The sequence below is a fragment of the Tachypleus tridentatus genome, chromosome 6 (genome assembly GCF_004210375.1).
Source record: "Tachypleus tridentatus isolate NWPU-2018 chromosome 6, ASM421037v1, whole genome shotgun sequence".
NCBI lineage: Eukaryota > Metazoa > Arthropoda > Merostomata > Xiphosura > Limulidae > Tachypleus > Tachypleus tridentatus.
The window spans coordinates 78,878,505-78,899,310 of NC_134830.1; the positions used below are offsets into that span (position 1 = coordinate 78,878,505).

Consider the following 20,806-nt stretch of genomic DNA (forward strand, 5'->3'; position numbering starts at 1 on the left):
TCTATTTCAACTGAATGAAAAAAACCCTTATTACTTTGACATCTTTGTATTTTAATCCCTAAATGTAAAGGATTAGTTGTTTGGTCTACACATTTAATCCCTTTTTCATTTGTTGATTTTCATTCAAAAGTTTCTAGAACTTCTATTACCAATTACCAATACTCAAAAGTTAGAATATAAAATAAGAATTTACTGTTTTTTGTGTTTGATGAAATATTGCTCATACTGAATCAGTGTCTCTTCTCACCTCTTTCCATCTTTGGAAATGCTCCCTTTTGTTCACTTACTTGTATATATGCCATAACCAGTAGAAAGCTCAGAATGTTCTCCTAGTGGCTTCTTCAAACATTCTGAAGTATTTGTATGCCATCTCCTTTTGAAACAATTTCAAGGAAGTAGATTGAGTCTCTAGTCTGCTTAATTTCATATTTTTGTAAACAAAATACAGCTTAGTTATTAAGCTTGATAAATTATAGTGGAATTATATAGATGGATAGTAGTAATGTTTGTTTTATTATTCAACTGTATGTATAAAAACAAATAAATTTTGCATCTTTCACATGTAAGACTTTAAAAGACCTCTGTAACCTCTTGCTGCCTAACAGGCAGCAAGAGGTAACACAGGTTGTAATTAGATGAGATTGTTTGCTTTACTTCTTTATTTGCTGTTTAGTATTATGAAAATGAAGCTTAAGAACTTGTTTATAAATAGTACTGTATATACATATATAATGTGAAATAATTTAAATGTAACTGTATTTTACAAAACACTAGTCCACTATAACACAGCCAAGACAGATCATTTTGTAAAGACTAAAGGTCAGTTTTATATTATTTGTGAGTGATAATATGAGTGTACCTGCACTGTCATTGTAACATCTGTATCATTAGTCAGGCATGACTAAAAGGTCAGTGTAATAGAAATGGTAAGAACACAAATACACACATACATAATGTATGATGTTATGAGATTTAAGCTATGAAATCTAAACATTTACATTTTTGTGTTATAATTAGTAGTCATTCTAGAGCTAAAAAGTTATATATCCTAGTTCCTTATGATAGTGACAAGACTGGTCAAATTGACTGAACCTGCAGTTTCATTAGTGATAATAATAGATTATACATAGTTTTTCTTAAGAAAATTTGATAACTCTGGATATTATAAAGATTTTACATGTGGAATATGAAAAATTACTTTGCATGTTGAATAGGCAATATGAAAAAAAAAGGCATTAGAAAAACATTGCTTAACAGAATCTTAAGACTTAATGAAAGAAATCATATTTCGTATGGGAAAACATTCTAATGTTTACTGATATTCTGCCAAATTTCATTAACATACATTTACTAATTTAAGAGTTAAAGCATGGAAACTATAACAAGTGCAAAATGATTACAAGATTGGTTCCAGGGACTGAGTGTGCACTGAAAAAGTTAAGACCACATATCACATATTAAATTTGTGACAGCTACATGAGTCAAGTATCTAGAACTATTGTAAACAAATGTTTCATGAATGAAAGTGGCATGTTCATGTAACTGGTATATAGCTGGCTAGACTGTTATACAGAAGTGGTAGAAGATTCACAAAAGAAATATTCTAAAATATGGAAAAGGAGAATAGAAGGATAAATCAATAGTTTAATGTCTTTTTTTTTTTCACCAAATAATGAAATAACTAGCTCTAATGTTATTAATTACATTAATTGTAAATAGGCAGTTAAAATCAGTGGTATAAAATAAGTTTTAGTATAAAATAAATATTAAAAAGATTCTGGCAAAAATTCCTTGGTCAGTCCTAGTCAGCCATGTCATGAGCTATTAGTTATTTTCTTAACTAATTAATTAAAACCAGTAATTTAAAAAAATATTACAATAAATTTGGTCATCACATATAAACAAATTTAACCTTAAAATCCAAAAATTAATTTTAAAGCTGGTTGTAATTATAAAGGAAACCAAAAGGTAATAACTGATACAAAAATTAAGGTTAAAATAAGTTAATCAATAAACCTAGGTATTTCAGTGTTTTTTGTATAATCCTGTTTGTAAATTGTAATCTTCCAACTGTTAATAAATTGTAAGGTATAAAATACTGGTCTAAATGTGAGTTTTCACAAAGTTAATTATAAAATATAGCAGTAGGAAATATGTATGTTATTTATTTCTCTTTATTAACTGTTTATTAAATTTTTGAATTATTTGCAGACATTATTTGATAACCTTAATGTTAAATGAAAAAGTAATTCTGGTATCTGGAAGAATGGAAGATTATAAACTGTATAAATCCATGTCTAGAAAAACAAACTCAAATACTTAGTTATAATGTATTAAAGTGGAGTGAAAAATTGGATGAAAACTAAAATTTTCAATAAGTTTCACCATGGATGCAAAAGTTGCATTTGGATGTCAGTAATTCACTATTAAAATATCTTTATCCCAAGTATTTGTTTTCTGTTTCTGCAAATGTGTTAAAAATTTGGATATTATTAAATAAAACTACAGGTCATTTTAAGACATTAGTTAACATTTATATGCAGTTCTTTGCTAAATTTGACCATGGCCCAGCTGGCCAGGTGGTTAAGGCACTCGACTTGTAATCTAAGGATCATGGGTTCGAATCCCCATCACGCCAAATACACTCGTCCTTTCAACTGTGGGGACATCATAATGTGACGGTAAGTCACTCTATTCATTAGTATAAGAGTGGCCCAAGAGTTGGCAGTGGGTGTTGGTGACTAGCTGCCTTCCCTTTAGTGTTACACTGCTAAATTAGGGACGGCTAGTGCAGATAACCCTCGTATAGCTTTGGGCGAAATTCAAAACAAACCAAAATTTGACCATTATGCAGCTTAAAATACACAACTCACCATGGAAAGGTGTTGCACATAAAGTTCCATTCCATCTGACCAACCTTTGGATCTTGGATTGATTTATTCATGTGTATAATCTGACTTGGTATTGAAATGAGACATAATTTTTCTTCATCTTAAGCATGCACAAATGACTTGCTTCAGTTTTCAGGCTCGCAAACTGTAGCAGTAGCTTCAGCAACAAGACGTACTCTCTCCTTGTTCTGTGGCTTGAGTATGACAAGGAAACTGATCAAACTCTAATTTTGGTGCAGTCTCTTCTTCATTTACTTGCTGAATGAGCTCTTTATCAAAGATGTATTGGGTTAAAGGTTCCAGCCTTCCCATCACATTGCCAATCAACAGTTAAATTAAGGTAGTCATATGCATTGAAATTCATTTTGGAAATTCTAAAATACCTAAAATCTGTACAACTGTGTTTTGCTGCTCTAGCAGCCATTATTCTTTGAAGGACAGACCAGCTTATCTACATATTCATTCATCCACAAGCATAGCAATCAACATACTTTCATGATGACTATAGTTTGTGTTTTCCTAACTTACTGGCCAGCAACTTCTTTCAAGCCTTCTAAAATGTATTTCATACTCTTAATTACCTGCCACAAATTCTTTACACCATTTGTACATAGTAAGTTAATATAAAACCAACTAGTAACATATACCTTGCAAACAAACAGTCATTAGATGAAGGGGTTATAAAGGATATTCAATTGTGACATAGAAGTACAGAACTGTTTGCAGTTGTTAACCATCATGAATTGCTTGACGTGCCTAGCTGGCATCATTCCAAATCTGATGAGCAGTTCCCATTTGAAACAACTTTGCAGTTATTCCACAAGTACAGCTGATCAATGCTTAACTCAGTAGTTTTTAATAATTGTAGTAGATCAATAACATTCAGAACCAATTTTACAATGTGGTGCTGTTCAAATGCATCTATTACATTGCCAGTTTCTCCTGTGAATACATGTGATCGACATGTGCAACCATTGAGAAGATGAAGTATGTTCATTTAAAGCATATGTACTCTGTTGTAGAGATCTTCCATATGTCTTTTTTTAGGAATCTAAGCACACCACCTAGAGTTTGTCATTCTACAGTCACCTTTTGGCAGTTTTCTTTATACAGAAACAACAGGATGTGTGATGGTGTGGTACTGTTGGTTGATCAGCATGTGCCCACCCTGTCTTTGCCACTCGACACACCATTGGAGACCATAGCCATCCATATTTCCTTGGGTCATACCATCACTGTTTATTCTCTCTATCTGTCTTCTGGAGAGACATATGATCAATCAGACCATGATGATCTCAATGAACAATTGCTGTCTCCGTTTTTCATCCTGGGGGACTTCAATGGACATCATCCCCTCTGGGGAAGTGCTGGTATTGATAGGAGGAGTTGTATTGTAGAGCGTAGGCTCTCTCATCACAACCTTTCTCTTTTCAATACTAGTTCTTGTGCTTATTTCCATGCACCTAGTCAGTCCTTTACTGCTATTGATCTCTCAATTTCCTCCCCTTCATTATTCTCCCATTTTTCATGGAGAGTTGACAATAATCCAGGAGGCAGTGATCATTTTCTTATCTTGAGAGAGACTGGCTATGGTTGATGCCACCCGACCCACATGCCCACATAGAAGCTGGATCAAGCAAACTGGCTCTCTTTCACTGGTCTTGCAGAACTTGATCCTGCCATCAATAGAAAACTGTGTGGCAGCAGTAACTGACTGTATTATACATTCAGCTGCTCAGTGTATTCCTAAAACCTTGACATGTGTTTCCACGATATTCTTGTCTGTGGTGGAATCTTGCCTACCACATGGCACGGTAGGCTCAAAAACGACCCTGGCATACTTTCCATATACTATCCCACACTCTTGAACCGCATTGCTTTCCAGCATGCCCGTGCACATGCTCGATGGGTAAAATGTGAAAGCCAGAAGGAATCTTGGATTAAGGTCACAACCAGCATATCCTCTGCCACCAGTTCCAGTCATTTGGGACAAGATTTGCAAGGTCATTGGGCAATATCACTCTGTCCCCCTCTTGACCTTGCTCTCTGATAGCCAGGAAGTAACTGTTACCCAAAGCATTGCTGATACTCTAGGTGTAAGCTTTTGCCGGTATCTAGCACTTCTGCCTCTTCTTTCACCTTCTTGGCCATCAAGACTCGGGCAGAGGATTCACCTCTTTCCTTTAGAGATGATTGTTTCTACAGCTATAATCATCCCTTTACACTGGTGGAACTCAAACTGGCTCTTCATCGGTTTGGCAGTACATCGGTTGGACGTGATGATATACACTATGAGATGCTGCACCGTCTATCTTCTGCTTTTCTTGCTATCCTTCTCGTTGTTTTTAACCAGATCTGGCAGGAGAATGTATTTCCTGATGCCTGGTGCCAGGCTATTTTCCTGCCTTTCTCTAAGCCTAGGAAGGATCTCAAGTTTCCTTCAAACTACCATCCAATTGCTTTGACGAGCTCTCTATAAGACCTTAGAAAGGATGGTTAATGCTCCTCTTGTTTGGTTCCTCAAATCAAACAGCCACCTCTCGCCCACCCAGGGTGGGTTCAGACGACAGTGCTCCACCATGAACAACCTGATTCGACTTAAAACGACAATCAGAGAAGCCTTTCTCAAACATCTTTTTATCAATATTCTTTGACATTGAGAAGGCTTATGATACAACATGGAGATAAGGCATTTTGTGAGACCTCCAGATATATGGGTTAGGATGCCATTTGCCCATTTTTATTAACTTTTTAATGGACAGGAGGTTCCGAGTTTATGTGGGTTAAACACTTTCCTGTTCTTTTCTTCAGGAACTTGGAGTCCCTCAGGGCTGTATTCTGAGTGTCACACTTTTCAGTATAAAAATGAATGGCATCACTGAACAACACCCTCTCACTGTTGCAAACAGGCTTTATGTCAAAGACTTTCACATCTCATGTCAGTTGTTGAACATTAGGTATATTGAACAGCAGCTACAGAATGCCCTCAATTATTTACTTAAAGATGCTGGACCCCATTCATCATCAAAGACTTTGGCTCTGCACTGGGGCTTTCCACACTTCCCCAGTTTAGAGCTCATACATAGTCTTGTGAACCTTCTTTGCACCTCTGCCATTTGCAACTGTCTTTATTATGTGCTTTGAAACTTCATTCCTTACCAAAGCATCCCACCTAGGGCTGTGTTTTCTTCCTCGGTGGGCCATGCTTTTTCAGACCAGACAGTCTGCCATTGCTCCTTTTGGCCTTCATATCCAGGCACAGTTAGATGAATTGGGTTTCTCCTTGGATAACATTACTGTACTCACCGGTTAGTTCATCCCACCATGGCTTGTTACAGTCCTCAGATGTGACCTATCTTTAAGTTATCTGAGAAAAGTAGACACTCCTGATTTGAAATACTGTCTGCTATATGCTGAACAGTTTTTGAACCATCCTTCCATTAATATGTATAACGATGGTTTGAAATCAGGTGATTGTGTGGTCTCTGCCATAGTTTGTTGTGGTTCGGTGGTTGTGCGCAGAATCTCCTATACAGCTTCTGTATTCACTGCTGAACTGTATGTCATTTCTCTTGCCCTGGATCACATTGAAGCTAAGCAGTGCTCGAAGTGCACGATTTATACTGACTCACTTAGTTCTCTATGGGCCCTGGAATCACTTCACGTTGGTTCACACCCTGTTCTCGCCAATATTCAAAACCAACTGGCCCAATTATCTTTAACATCTACTTCTATCCAGTTTTTTTGGATACCGGGCCACGTTGGTATTCGTGCGAACGAGCTTGCTGACACTGCTGCTAAGTCTATCTGCTCTGGCACTATCACCACTGTGCCTGTCCCATACATGGACTATGGTCCTGTATTCAAGGCTCAGCTCCATGCCAGCTGGCAGTCGACTTGGAGTGAGCAATGTGTAAACAAGCTTTTCCAAATAAAACCCTATATTGGACTTTGGCTATCTTGTTCCCATAAGGATCAGAAAGCGGAAGTTGTTTCAACTAGACTACACATTGGTCACAGGTTTTTTAACTCATCATTTTCTTTTATCTGGAACTGATGCACCAGTGTGTAGTTTGTGTAACACTCAGATCACAATGAGCCACATTTTACTTTCTTGTCGTTATTATGATTCACAACGACAACACCATTTTAAGCATGTTCTGTCCCAAGATTTGTCCATAATGTTAGACAGTGTTCTTGGTGATGGTGACACTGTCCACCTTTTTAATGTTTTTAGTTTTTTAAAGGCCATTAATCTTTTTAATGCCATTTAAGTTTTTTTTAATATATACTTTACCCCTTTTTAATGTAGCTCCCTTCTAAAAATCACAGTTCATCTAGTTCAATTTCAAATTAGAAACTGACTGTAACATTAAGTAACTCAAAACCAGGACTGGAAAGGCCAACTTCAGGTGACTGATGATGGTTTTTCTACTAACCTGTTAGTCTTCCTTGTGAGTTATGATTATTACAGTCATGCTACAGAAAGTCCTTTACAACTTGAGTTACTATAGTTTTTCTCCTAATGTTGTACACTAGATGTAAACGTTGGTTTTATGCTATTTATTTTTTTGTTTTGTTTTACCTTAATTTCCTTTTATGAATCTTACTAAATTTTCTTTTACCTTTTTACCAGACGTTTGGCGCAGATAGCCTAGCTGCTTTGTGCCATAAAGCACTAAATCAAACCAATCAACCAAATCAAATAATTAAGAATTCTGAAATGATTCTGCCACACTTGTGCTTGCTTCATCATCTAATAGTCTCTTTAGACTTTGTGTTCATAGCACTTTTACAGTGTTTTAACTAGTACTACATTTACTCCTCAATAAATTACATCACACTTGCAAAATGAGGAAATGCACTGGCAAGCAGCTATATCAAGCAAGTTGTTTCCTTCAGAAAATTTTATCATTTAGAATGAAATGTAGGTGTTTCAGCTCTCTTAATTAATTTTGTTAAAGCATATTATTTGTCATAACATTCATATTTTCCTTGTCAAGCTATTATGAAAAGTGATTGGAATTGAAGCCTTTTTTCATAGGTTTTCTACACTGGAAGCAACTTTCTCAGTATTTTTTGGCCCAGCATCTTATGATAATGGTTTCAATTATAGTGTCATATGCTGATAGTGTGAACTAATATCTGCAGTTGTTGGTGGAACATTGAATTTCATTGGTCTTGCATCAAATTCTGATACCTTTGTAATAATATTGACTACTGATTTGTTGTTTCAAAGAAATTGCTAAGGATAAAGGAAATAATTTATTTAAATTAAAATGAAAGAAACAATGTATCTTTATGGAAATAAAAATGTTTAAATTCAACTAGAAGATTCATATTAAACTTGTTATAGAAAGTAAAATGTAGTTATCAGGTTTTGAAAGAAATAGGAAACAAAAGCTAGACTTCTCCAACAAGTCTTTCTTTAAAGAAAGAACAGAAATGTGTTTGAAAATGTCAAAATTGATCTTAAAATTGCAATTCTCACTATAGCAGGCTAATCACAAAATGGATCACATGTACTTGGAAATATCTCTGCTGTGACAATTGTAAAGTAGTTTTACATAATGTAGGACAAAAGCCAACTATTCCATGAAATAGTAGATGCCATTCTTGGCCAAATAATATTGCAGAAAATAACTTAAAGGCTGAGTTAGCAAAAGAAAAAGTGTAAATATTCTCTTAACATGAAACATGTACTCTAGAAGAGTGATGTTATTTTTCTACCATTATTTTAAGTCAGAAAATATATATTTGAAGTGTTTAGTGTCACAAAACCCATTGTGACTGATTTTCAAATCACTTGCTAACTCAGCAGCAGTCCTTAGCCCTTAGTCTGCAGACTCGAGGGCCCATGAATATTCTGAACGGGATCTGCAATAACACATATCGAGCTACTATATCATCGTTTTACAAAAAACATTTAATTAAATAAATATTATGTTTTTGACAATTTTGTTAATTTATTTATGTTGCTGAGTAAGGAGGTGTACAAGATAGTTTTTGATTCATGAAAGGCTTTATGAGGGAAAATATATTGAGAACCATATAGTTAATAGTTTTAACTAGCTTGTGGTTAGTCAGATTGTAAAATGTATAGTCACAGTAACTCTTGTGGAATAATACAAGTTAATTGCAAATGCTTGTTTAATTATATATGTAATTTTTTTTGTCATAGAAGAAAACCTTTTTATTAAATGAGGAAGTTGCAATAAACAAATTGCTGCAAGTCAGAATCATATATTTTCAGCTACAGGTGAAATTCATTAGCTTGAATTATCTTTATTTAACCTGTCAGTTTGTTTGTCATTCATTAAAAGAGGTAGGTTTTATTTGTACATTTTCAAGTTATTTAACTACTTTTACTACTGATTGTGTGTTCATAAAATATGTATTAGAAATGTTAAAGGTTTAATTTGTGTAATCTTTAAATGTTCAATGAAATGTGGTTTGAGTGTTTTTTTTGTTTTTTTGTGATTCCAGAACAAATCAAGGAAGAGCTGCCTGTGACACCAGTCAGTACTTTAGAAGACATTCAGAATTTGACCACAAGACTTGCAGGAGTAGGTAACATTCAAATAAAACAGATAATAGTTTTGTTTTTCTTTTTGCACTTAGATATTTTAGTAATTTTTCTCTTTGTTTCCTATAAATACACATCATATTTTCTTCACACTTGCAGAAACCTCAGGCTAATTTATATTCTTTATAAGAGACTTAAATGTTTAAAAATGAGAACTGTTTAGCTCTCACTACGGGCCATCATTTTGTAAGCATGTCATGAGGTTTTTACTGAATTACCTTAAAAAATTAATCAAAATATTTTATCATGGTATGAAAAATTTGACATTACAATGTATCTGATTATTCAAACTTGTAGCTTTTATAAGGCAGTATCAAAAGTGTTCAATTTTCCCTGTTATGGGACTGTCACTTATGATCTGTAGATATCCTCTTGTGGTGTTATTCCACAAGTGTTACTGTGACTATACATTTTGCAGTCTAACCACAAGCTAGTTAAAACTATTAAAGAGGTAAGTATTTAATTAAATTGTGGATTAATCATTGTCATTCCCATCCAAACACCTAGGCAGATGTATGTGAACTATAAGAAATGAACTGTTTTTCAGTAGAAATCTTACTGGAATGTTACAAAAACTGAAATAAGTCAGTATCTTCATAAAATTCCTCTGAGACTTCTCCTAATAAACACATCATTGTATGCTTTTGTTTTTCTGTATGTTCAAGTAATATTAAAATTTTATTGGCCAGTTGAGCCTGCCTTTAAGTGCTAAAATATTTAGTTTCTAAACTATAAATGAACAGAAAATTGTCCTTTTAGATATTTTTATACATTGTATTTCTTTCTGCTTATCCTTTTTCTAGTTGGTATCAAGTCGACCAAATGGAGTATGGAGTACAAGAGTCCCATTTGAATACAAGGAAAATTTTCAAGAAAACCTACCACCCAATTGGTTAAATCTCTTGATGGATGGAAACTGTGTCAGAATTGACAAGTAAGGATATTATTAATCCTTCTAATTTGAGGATCTAGATTCCACCTGACCCATATTCCCAAAGAGGATTTTTTTTTTTAATGTACATTTATCTTTATGAAATTTTGCAAGTTACCAAGAAACAATACAAGGCATTTGTGCATAAAGTATCAGGGTTTTTTGTTATTTGTTTCAACATTTTTTTTAATTAGTTGCTCATGCATTTTTTTATTTTTGAATATTAACTATCCAGCTTACAAAGCAATTTTAATTTTATGGTAAAATGCATCTGTGCATCTGAAAACTGGCAAAATTACACATGCAAAATATCTATAACCTCCATATATATTCTCCAGGTAATTGTAAAACGTTTTAAAAAAAACAAACTATACTGTCTGTTATTTTCACTATTATATCTTTGTATGGGTTTTGTCAATTCTACCAACTTTGTAACCACCGTTAAAAAATATATACATATAGATTAAGCCTTTTCTCTTTCAGAATTACTAGAAATAACGTAAAACCACAAATGTTTAGTCTAAATAGCTTAAATCTGTTAACATTTTATTCCTCAGTGTCTGATTAATGTTACAGATGTTGAAGGATGCATCACATGTGCACTCATGCTACTGTATCCAATAATATTAAACTGGTATTTGCAAAGTAAACTGTCTTGTTTCTTTTCTAGTTGCCCAGAATTTTGTAAGGTACAGTCACATTTCAGTTATAACGTGTATGTATACATTGTTACTGTTTATAGATAAGTTCTTAAATTTCAGTTATTTTTCTCAAAATATAGAACAGTAAATAAAGTAGCACAGAAAACAATTCTCTTCTAGTTACAAACTTTGTACTCATTTGCATCCCGCTATAATTTGCTAAGACTTATCAAGTTTAGCACATGAAGAATGTAAAATTTTTTTTTTTTAATTTTATATATGCATTTTGAAATAACTAGATATCCTAAATTATTTTGCAAATACCACAGAATTCCATTAATTTGTGAGGCTTAGTAGTTGAAATATATTTTGGTCCAAAAAATTTGATTTTTTTAGTTCAGTAATATCTCGCCACTTGCAATTCATCATGAAAACAGTCTTCCCAGGTAAATACCATGTAAGGAACTTCCTGAGCTTTATACATGTCGTAGACAGAGGTTGGTGTAAGAATTTCCAAAAATGGAAAGGGGATCGGAGGAGACTACTCTATTTGATTCAGTAAATTGAAAATGTAGGAGGTTCTTATTTTATATCCTACCCTGCCAATATTGGTAATTTGAGTTCCTAATTTTTAAAAAACTATAGATTTTTGTATTTGGATATCATAATCATCTACTCTGAACCAGTGCTGCATTCAATTTACCATTGACACTCAAAAATTGACAATCAGAATTTTTTAATATTTACTTTTAAACTAAGACATTATTCTATAACACTAAAATTTTAATTATAATCAACAACTTGATACCAAACTTTCATAAAATAGAAGGTCAATAAAATTTTGAATACAAATCTACAAATGCGATGACATAACCTTTGACCAGTGATCGTAAAAAGAATTATCAAACCTGTCTCAGTAGAGTTAACATGTACAAGAATTTAGTGAACTTAATCCTATGTGCTGGCTTAGTCAAAGTATGTATATCATGACATGTTACAGTTATATTAAACACTAAATTAAACTTCATTATTTATCTATGTTAATAATCCCTCAAGGTGGATTTCTGTATGTGGTGAGGGGACCTCCCAGAGAAGGTTCTATACTTTCAGTTTACCTTTTCTGGGATATAAATATATCCACCCATGTGTTCATGATGCATGGCAACCTTTGAAAGGGAAGAGAGGAACCTGGTCTTTGAGGAGTTCATTCCTAACGCACCACTTTAGCCTTGAATTCTTGTAGATAGGTGGCCTCAGGATCAGTCAGCTGGTCCACTTGGGCCAGGATTAACCCAAGTACTAGTATTGGACATTCTCAACAGGTGTTGCAGACATTGTGTCTGATGCTTTTGTTTGAGTATAGTGCTCATAAAACACTGACATTGTCGCAGTGCATTCCCTCTTAGGTCTGTTGTGGGTTGGGGCAGTGGGCACGAAAATGTACTTTCTTTATTATGGATACCTCCATCCAAGAGAAAAAACAAAACAAAGTGATAATTGGTAAGTGACCACTTACGAATGACTGTTGCATAGTCATCATCATAGTCCAATTCCCACCTCAGTTTCTCATTATCTGAGAAATCCTTAGAGCAGATGTCACCTCTTTTTCATTCAAAAGAGGTTAGAGGTGCTCGTTGGTTCTTCCAAGTCAGTCAGGAAGTTGTGCTCTGGAGACATTTTGGTGAAAACATCTCCACACCATACTAAACTCTTCCTGACTTCAAAAAAACATTTGAGAATATACCCACCAAAGTTACTCCCCATGCAACTCTGAATTCCTCAAGAGAAATTATTGTTGAGAGGTGTCTAAAGAACATTCCTGATTCAAGAAATTCTTGCTGGTTTTTCCAACCAAGGCATTTCTGTGGTGTGCCATATCTCCACTCATAATGACAGAATAATGCTACCTATGAATGTACTTGTCTTGATATCTACATCTCCCCATCCACCTGCCACTATCAAGGCAGGTTAGGTTACTTAAATGTAAGGAGGGTGTGGCCATATGTTCCCAACCATCTTTGTACCTTGTGTCAACAGTTCAGTGGTTCTTTCATGTGTGTTCATTGTGTAGGCAAAGAGTATGACATGAATGTGAACTGTAATGGTTTAAACCCTTCTCATTTTTGTTCTTGCCCTAAGTGGATAGAGGAAAAGAGGTGCAACATTTGAAGACTGAATATTATCTTTTACCCAGATGCCCAGAAGTTATTGTCTCCCACTCCATCTTGGACATTTACTGCTTTTCTCCATTCTGCTGCTGCAGTGGGAGTGCAGGCAGATCACTCCATGCCTCTAACAGAATCATTCTCCAATCACGTAGTCTTTTCCCCTTCATGAATAGAGTTGACAAGTCAGTGTCAATGCATATTTCTTTGCCCACTACTCCTTCCAGTGGGACCCTAGATCCATTCCACTTCCTTTGGTCTCAGGTTCTGGTGCTTTCTCTGGTCCATCTTATTCATCAGCTCTGAGATGCAGAACAATTATTCCTTTACACCCTCAGTTGCCAGTCTTTGTCTGCCGACAGAGCCCTACAAACTCTACCGTGGGGAAGATCAATGGAGGTTGGTAGACTTCTCTCTAATAAAGAGAAATGTGGTCAAAACCAGAAGGGCTTTCTGCCTAATTCTCCTCTACCTAAGTAAGAAATGGTCACTTTGACACAATGGAACTGTCGAGGTTTCTGTTGTATTTTGGATGACATCAAGGTACTAATTGATTCTTATCATGTGTATCTTTCTTTACAGGAAACATTTTGACACCTGTTGATACAGTCACCTTTCAGCAGTTTTTTTTTTAATACAGTTTGTGTGATGGATGAGTGACATTGTTACGACCGTGAGCAACGACACAATTTTAGACAGGTTTTTACCATCGGTTTACCTCTGATGTTAGAGACAGTGTCAGTGGTGTTGGTGACACTGTTTGTCTCACTTGTTATTTTAAATTTTTTAGGGCCATTGACCTTTTTAATTGTATTTAAGTTTTTATCTGCAATTTAGCCATAGTTTTGATTTGATGTGAATCCTTTTTACATGTTTTACTTTTGTTTTTAACTATTTGTTTGGTACATATAGTCTAGTTGTTTCGTGCCAATTAATGCCAAACAACCAACCTGTGTTAATAAATTTGGCATCAAAACATGGCATATAATTGTAATTGTTGTGTTGTCTAACTTTTAACTTCAAAAGAAAATACTCAAATACTTCTCAAATCTACCTCCTTTTTTTGTCAGGTGACACATTTCTCTTCTTAAAATTTCAATTTTAGATTCTCTCTCCATAAAATGTATTCTGTGTTTAAACAATTATAAAACGTGAACTGTAGATAATGATAGGTTGGAATATAAAACTTGGAAGCTGCTATATTCTTGATCAGTTGACGTATAAATTGTTCAATCCACAAATAAAGCCCTCCCACCTATTTTAACTTGGAAAGGAATACACCAAAATTGCGTCCTTATTTAAGGAAGATGTTAATAACCAATAGGAAGACTTTTTTTTTACCTTTAAATAGTTATATATAATGGGATTTAGTTTTTTAAACACAACCTCAGTCAATTTGACTAACCACATGACCTATTTGCACTTCATAAAGTGTTTATAGATTTTATACAGATAATAATTAATACTTTTAATATATTATGTATGTCTTCACAAATGTGGGTTTTTAAGTAGACACAAGTGTTTCACATATTAAAAAAATGTATTTTATAGTGATTTTATGTTTAATAAACAAAGAAAAAAATATCCATGAATATAGTTGATTAGTTGATGCATAAAGTTGTTTTTATTTTAAGAGTAAAAATACTTTTCTCATGTCAAACTTCTCAGATTTGATTTGTCAAAAATACATTTCGGGCATTTGTTTGCAGTAAAATTATATTTTATCTATTTTCTCCTCCCTCCCTTTATACAAGGTTAGTAAATTTGACTGACCTCATAATCATAGAAAAGAAAAATTACCCTTTTTTCTTTCTGGGATAACTTCAGCTTGTAAGCTGAGACTACATTGATTTTTCCAAAGTTTCTCCAATCTCACATTACACTATTGAATGTATCCATAAGCTGCTCATGTATATACCTCATGAAATATGTTTATATTATTATTTTTACCTAATCCAACCACAACTAATGTAGAGATCTATATTTTTTGTTTTTTTTTATAAAAATAAAGAATAATCATGAAAAACAAGAAAAACTTATTTTTTTTCATGTTGTCGATTGTTGTTTACACTTAACCTTTTTTTATACTAATAGTAATAATGGATTAAATTTCCCTTAACTATTACAATTTTTAATAAATTTTTATAAATTCATCCAAGCTAGTTATCTTTCCTGTGGAAATGAAGCTTCTATCCAAGAGTGAAATTAGCAGTTCTCCATTCAGAAAACAATGTAATATAAGTCATTTAATAGAAGAAAACCATTGCTTACTGTTGGTTTTATATTATATAGAATTAAACATAACAAGAAACTAATAACAAATCTGAAAGAGGATGTGACTGGTGAGAATGGCAGAAAGGGTCTGATTTCCAGATTTTGTGACTCCAAATGTGGCCTATTAAAATGAAATTATAACCTCTTTAGACTTGTATTCAATATTTATGTACATACAACCTAAAATCCTACTTGCACTACCACTTGCAACAGCACACTATTTGGATGAATTAAGAAACTGATCAACCATTACACCAAAATCCATTTCTTTCATGACACTCTAATGGTTATTCCCATCCAAATTATATTTATAATTCAAATTGTGATAACCCATGTGTAAATATGTATAAAGAATGTGGGTGGTGCAGTACATACTGAATGTGCTATAGCTCATATTTACCTAATGATACTTACAAAGTAACTAATTGTAAGATTCTAATATTAACATTAAGCTTGATACTAATTTCATGAAATTAAACCCTTCAACATAATAACCATACAAATCTACCACATGAAGACCAAAAGCCATCCATTTGTTACACCACTTTGCAAGCAACATGCATGCAACAACTTCCGTGATAAGCAAATTTGTATATTTAAAATACTTCCACCAGTATAAATAAACAGATGATGCAGTACTTTGGGTATATAATTAATATTTGAGGGTTGGTTTGTAGAGATCATGGTGAGTACTAAAATTAATTGTGGTGTAACTGCACCCCATGCTTGAAATTTCTGGTGCACAAAAAGTCGCACTCATTGGCTGAAATTCCCCCTTACATTTGCTTTGTTTTCAAGGAAACGCATTGATGCAACATTGAGTTTTGTCAAGTTAGATCCCTCAGCAGCAACTATACAATAACCTACACATTTCAGTCTTAAAAATGCCTAAATTAAAGTGCAATTATTTACCTCAGCAGGCTAACAAAATCAAAACCAGAAATATACTCCATAGAAAAGACCCTGAAATGCATAATAAAACTCGCTGCCTTTACCATCACAATAATTTCCAGGACCATACAGTTGACCAATTTGGAATATGTCTTTGAGAATTATTTTTTTTGCATTTCAATCTATAATGATTGATCAAGAATAAAATTTGAACATAATTTAAAAATATAGAAAAGTCAAAATGTTAATGCAATACTTAAAGGGGTGGCCAAATATACTTACAAAATATTTATAAAGCAGTTATATATAATTTTGAAAAGAAAAAATTAATTTATTTCACACCGTAAGACGGGCATACAGCTTGTGTATGAACAAAAAAGATAGGCATAAATTAATAAAGCCACAGTTTTATTTCTATCATAGGGGTAAAAGTAAGGTCGATATATAAAATAGGAGCAATTTCACATTGAAATAAAATTAGCTTATTGGTTTTTCTTATCCCAATCATACTTTTTTTTGTTATTTTAACTTCTTTATTAATGATAATCTCAGTTTACAACAGTCCTGAATATCTGGAGATTAGTTAATTGCCACTAAAATTTCCAGTATGGTCCATATTGACCCCATAAACTTTCTAAGTACATTTTTCTAAATTGTTCATGCACGAGATTATTTGTGGTTCTGTCACATTATTGGTTAGAGCTCTTTATGTATATCAAATGAATGCATTTAAACTGTCAGTTATGACTGTTAATGTTTATGTATTTTACATACCCAGAAAATGGTTGTACTCAGTTTGTTGGTTAGCTCTTTACATTATGTGCTGAACCTCACTAAAACCAAATATTATAAAAATAAAAACATGAGGAATATGTTTGTTTTTTCTGTATAAAGAATTATGCTTAAGTTTTTGTAACAAGTTTGTCTTCTGTTCCAAAAGTGAGCTTCTGAAGTAAGTTTAAATGTATAATTTTCTTGAAGTGTGAAGAAATAACTATGCTGTAGATTGATACAAGTTAAAAAAAAATTTTATCAATACTGTTCTATATTTTTAAAAATGTGAAATAATGTCAGTTAGTTGCAGATAATGCAAACACTCAATCTCTTGTACAATTACAACACAATGCATTTTTAATGATATAATTGGAGATTTTTGTCAGTAATAATTATTAATTTTATACATATTTTGAATTGTTAAAAGACGTCATTTTATAAAACTTTTGGTTGCATTAATTATAACATTTACATATGTGGCTGTTCAGATGTGTAAGTTAATAGATTAAATAAGGGAGATAATTGTGTTTATCTTTCTGATATCAATTTTACCTAAAGTAATTTCAAATTTTAAGTAACTTTCTATACACAATTTTATAAATTTCTAAGTGCTTTCAATAAGATTTTGACTTCCTTGAGGACTCTTTTCTCTATTCTTTTAATGTTTTAGAGAGCTAAATAATAGCTTCAATTTTGCATTGTATAGAATTAATAACATTGAACTTGATTATTGTAGGGTAGAAAATGACAGATGTATTTTGTACCCATGGAAATCTTACAGTAAACAGGCTTCTAAGGTATGTTCTTGCATTAAATTTTATTTTGAAAACTTTATAAAACTATGTATTAGCAGTTTCATAAGTTAACTAATTAAAACATTTGATGAATTTACTTTTTTTAAATAGTTATAATTTTAGTATAATTGAAAAAAAGTGATGTAGCAGCTTGTAGTATTCCATGCTATCTTTCTTTAGCACTTAAAATATCTACAATCTGTAACTATATTTTGAAGAAAGTGCTGTCCACTTCCATAAAAATATTACATACACTACATTTTTTTTAATACTTCCAACTGTGCTATGTTGAATCTGTGAATGTATGTCCATACTCTCTTATGTCATGAGATCACAGGGAATTGCACAAAACCCTGACAAAACATTTGAGCAAAAAGTGCATTACACAGTAAACATTCAATTCAAAAACTTTAAAACTTCTACTGTTAATTGCTAAGGCTTATACAAAGAGAAATGCATAAAAAAGCAGTTAGACTTGCAAGGAAGACAAAATCTGCTTAAAGTGACCCATTTGTAATTTTTCATACTATTATTTTGCAAGCCTACAACAAAAATGGGTTAGTATATTTCACCCAAACCTTTTATAAAATACTAAAGTAAGTAATGTACTGCAAAAGTCATAGGGTTTTAGGAAGTCAGTTTGGTTTTTGTATATTTTATTTAAGCTAACAAGGATGTTAGAATTCTAGTGTATATGATGATATTATAATCCACTAAAATTAGCTTTCTTACAAACATCTGGTGTTCATTTAACAAAAATGGATGAACAGAGTGAAACAATAATTACCAGCCAATTACAGATGAATATCAGACAACTCTAACATCTACATATTCAATGCTTTGTGCACAAGAAAATCTGTCTTTAGGGACCCAGCCCCTATATAATGTATGAAGTGTAGACACAAATTTATTTAAAATGTTTTAGATGTGCAAATTTTATTTGAAGAGGCTGATTGACTCATGATAAAATTTTATATACTGTTTGTGGAGGTTTTTTCTTAGTCTAGGCATGTATTTGTCAACTGCTGTCCATTCTTATATATATAGAAAGAGAGAATTTAGTTACACAGAAACTATCAATGTTTACTATATTTTCAAACAAATCTATGACAGTTTCCAGCTTCAGCTTGACAATTTACCTCTCAAATTAATGAAAATGATTCATAACATTACTTCTCCTAAGGCTCAAAAGTTGCTGTTTACCACTTCATCACGAACGTATACTGCTGCACTTTGTTTCAAAACTACAATGGGAGTGCAGATGGATATCTTTGTGCCTCTAAAAGAATTGTTCTCAAACCAAATGAAAAGTCTTTTGACCTCCATGGTTGATGAATCAACTTCAACACCCATCTCTGTCCCTTACATACATTCCAACAAATCACAAGATCCTCTTCCTTTGGTTCTGGGTACAGGCATTTCCTCAGATACATCTTCTTCCACCCCAACATGCTTTGATGGAAGCTGGATCATGCAACCTGGCCCTCTTTCACTGCTCTTGCAGAACTTGATCCTGCCATCAATAGACAACTGTGTGGCAGCAGTAAGTGACTATATTATACAAGCAGCTGCTCAGTGTATTCCTAAAACCTTGACATGCTTTTCACTATATCCTTGTTCATTGTGGAATCCTGCCTGCCACATGGCACAAAAGGCTCAAAAACGGGCCTGAGATACTTTCCGTAGATATCCCACACTCTCAAACCTCATTGTTTTCCAGCAGGCCCGTGCATATGCTCAGTGGGTAAGATGTCAAAGCCAGAAGGAATCTTGGCTTAAGTTTACAACCAGCATATCTTTCTATCACCAGTTCCAAAGTCATATGGGACAAGATTCAAAAAGTCAGTGTGCAGAATAATTCTGTCCCCCTCTCGATCTTGCTCTCTTATGGCCAGGAAGTAGTTGATATCTGGAGCATTGCTGGTACTCTAGGCAAAGGCTTTTGCCAGGTCTTTAGCACTTCTGCTTCTTCCTCCACCTTCTTAGCCATCAAGACTCGGCAGGGTGATCACCTCTTTTCTTTTGAGTTTATTGTCTCTCTGACTATAATTGTCCCTTTATACTGGTGGAACTCAAATTGGCCCTTCATTGGTCTTGCAGTACATCAGTGGGACCTGGTTATGTGCACTATGACATGCTGTGCCATCTATCTCCTGTTTCTCTTGCTATTCTTCTGATTGTTTTCAACTGGATCTGGCAGAAGAATATTTTTCCTCAGGCCTGGTGCCAGGCTATTGTCCTAGCTTTCTCTAAGCCTTGTAAGGATCCCAAGATTCCTTCAAACTTACCATCCAGTTGCTTTGAAAAGTTGTCTCTGTAAGACTTTAGAGAGGATGTTCAATGCTCATCTTGTTTGGTTCTTTGAGTCAAACAATCTCCTATCACCCACCCAGTCTGGGTTCCGATGACAATGTTCCACCATGGACCACCTGATTCGACTTGAAACGTTAGAGAAGCCTTTCTCAAGTGACATCTTGAGAAGGCTTATGGCACAACATGGAGATATGGCATTTTGGGAGACCTCCATATACATGGTTATATGTCTATTTGCCCATTTTTATAAAAAAATTTTTAAAGGACAGGAGATTCCAAGTTTGTGTGGGTTCAACACTTTCCTGTTCTTTTCTACAGGAACTTGAAGTCCCTCGGGCCTGTGTTTTGAGTGTCACATTTTTCAGTATAAAAGTTGCCATCACCAAACAACTCCCTCTCACTGTTGCAAACGGGCTCTATATCAATGACTTTCACATCTCGTGTCAGTCATTGAACACGAGGTATGTTGAGCAGCAGCTACGGACTGCCCTCAATCATTTACTGGATCACAGCAAACAGCTTTAACTTCTCTCTCTCTCTAAAACC

The 20,806-nt window shown here is 33.8% G+C and overlaps 1 protein-coding gene across 7 annotated transcripts in view; it reads left to right on the forward strand.

Moving 5' to 3' along the window:
- LOC143252873 (tudor domain-containing protein 7B-like) overlaps positions 1-20,806 on the forward strand; it is a 107,057-nt gene that overhangs the window by 36,820 nt on the left and 49,431 nt on the right. For all 7 annotated transcript variants that reach the window (XR_013029222.1, XM_076505671.1, XM_076505668.1 and 4 more), the window contains exons 8-10: positions 9,378-9,457; positions 10,281-10,411; positions 17,890-17,950. Coding sequence is in view for 6 of the 7 variants with exons in the window: in XM_076505671.1 (XP_076361786.1) it covers positions 9,378-9,457; positions 10,281-10,411; positions 17,890-17,950 (272 nt within the window). In the remaining variant the exon portion in view is untranslated. The remainder of the gene's footprint in view (positions 1-9,377; positions 9,458-10,280; positions 10,412-17,889; positions 17,951-20,806) is intronic.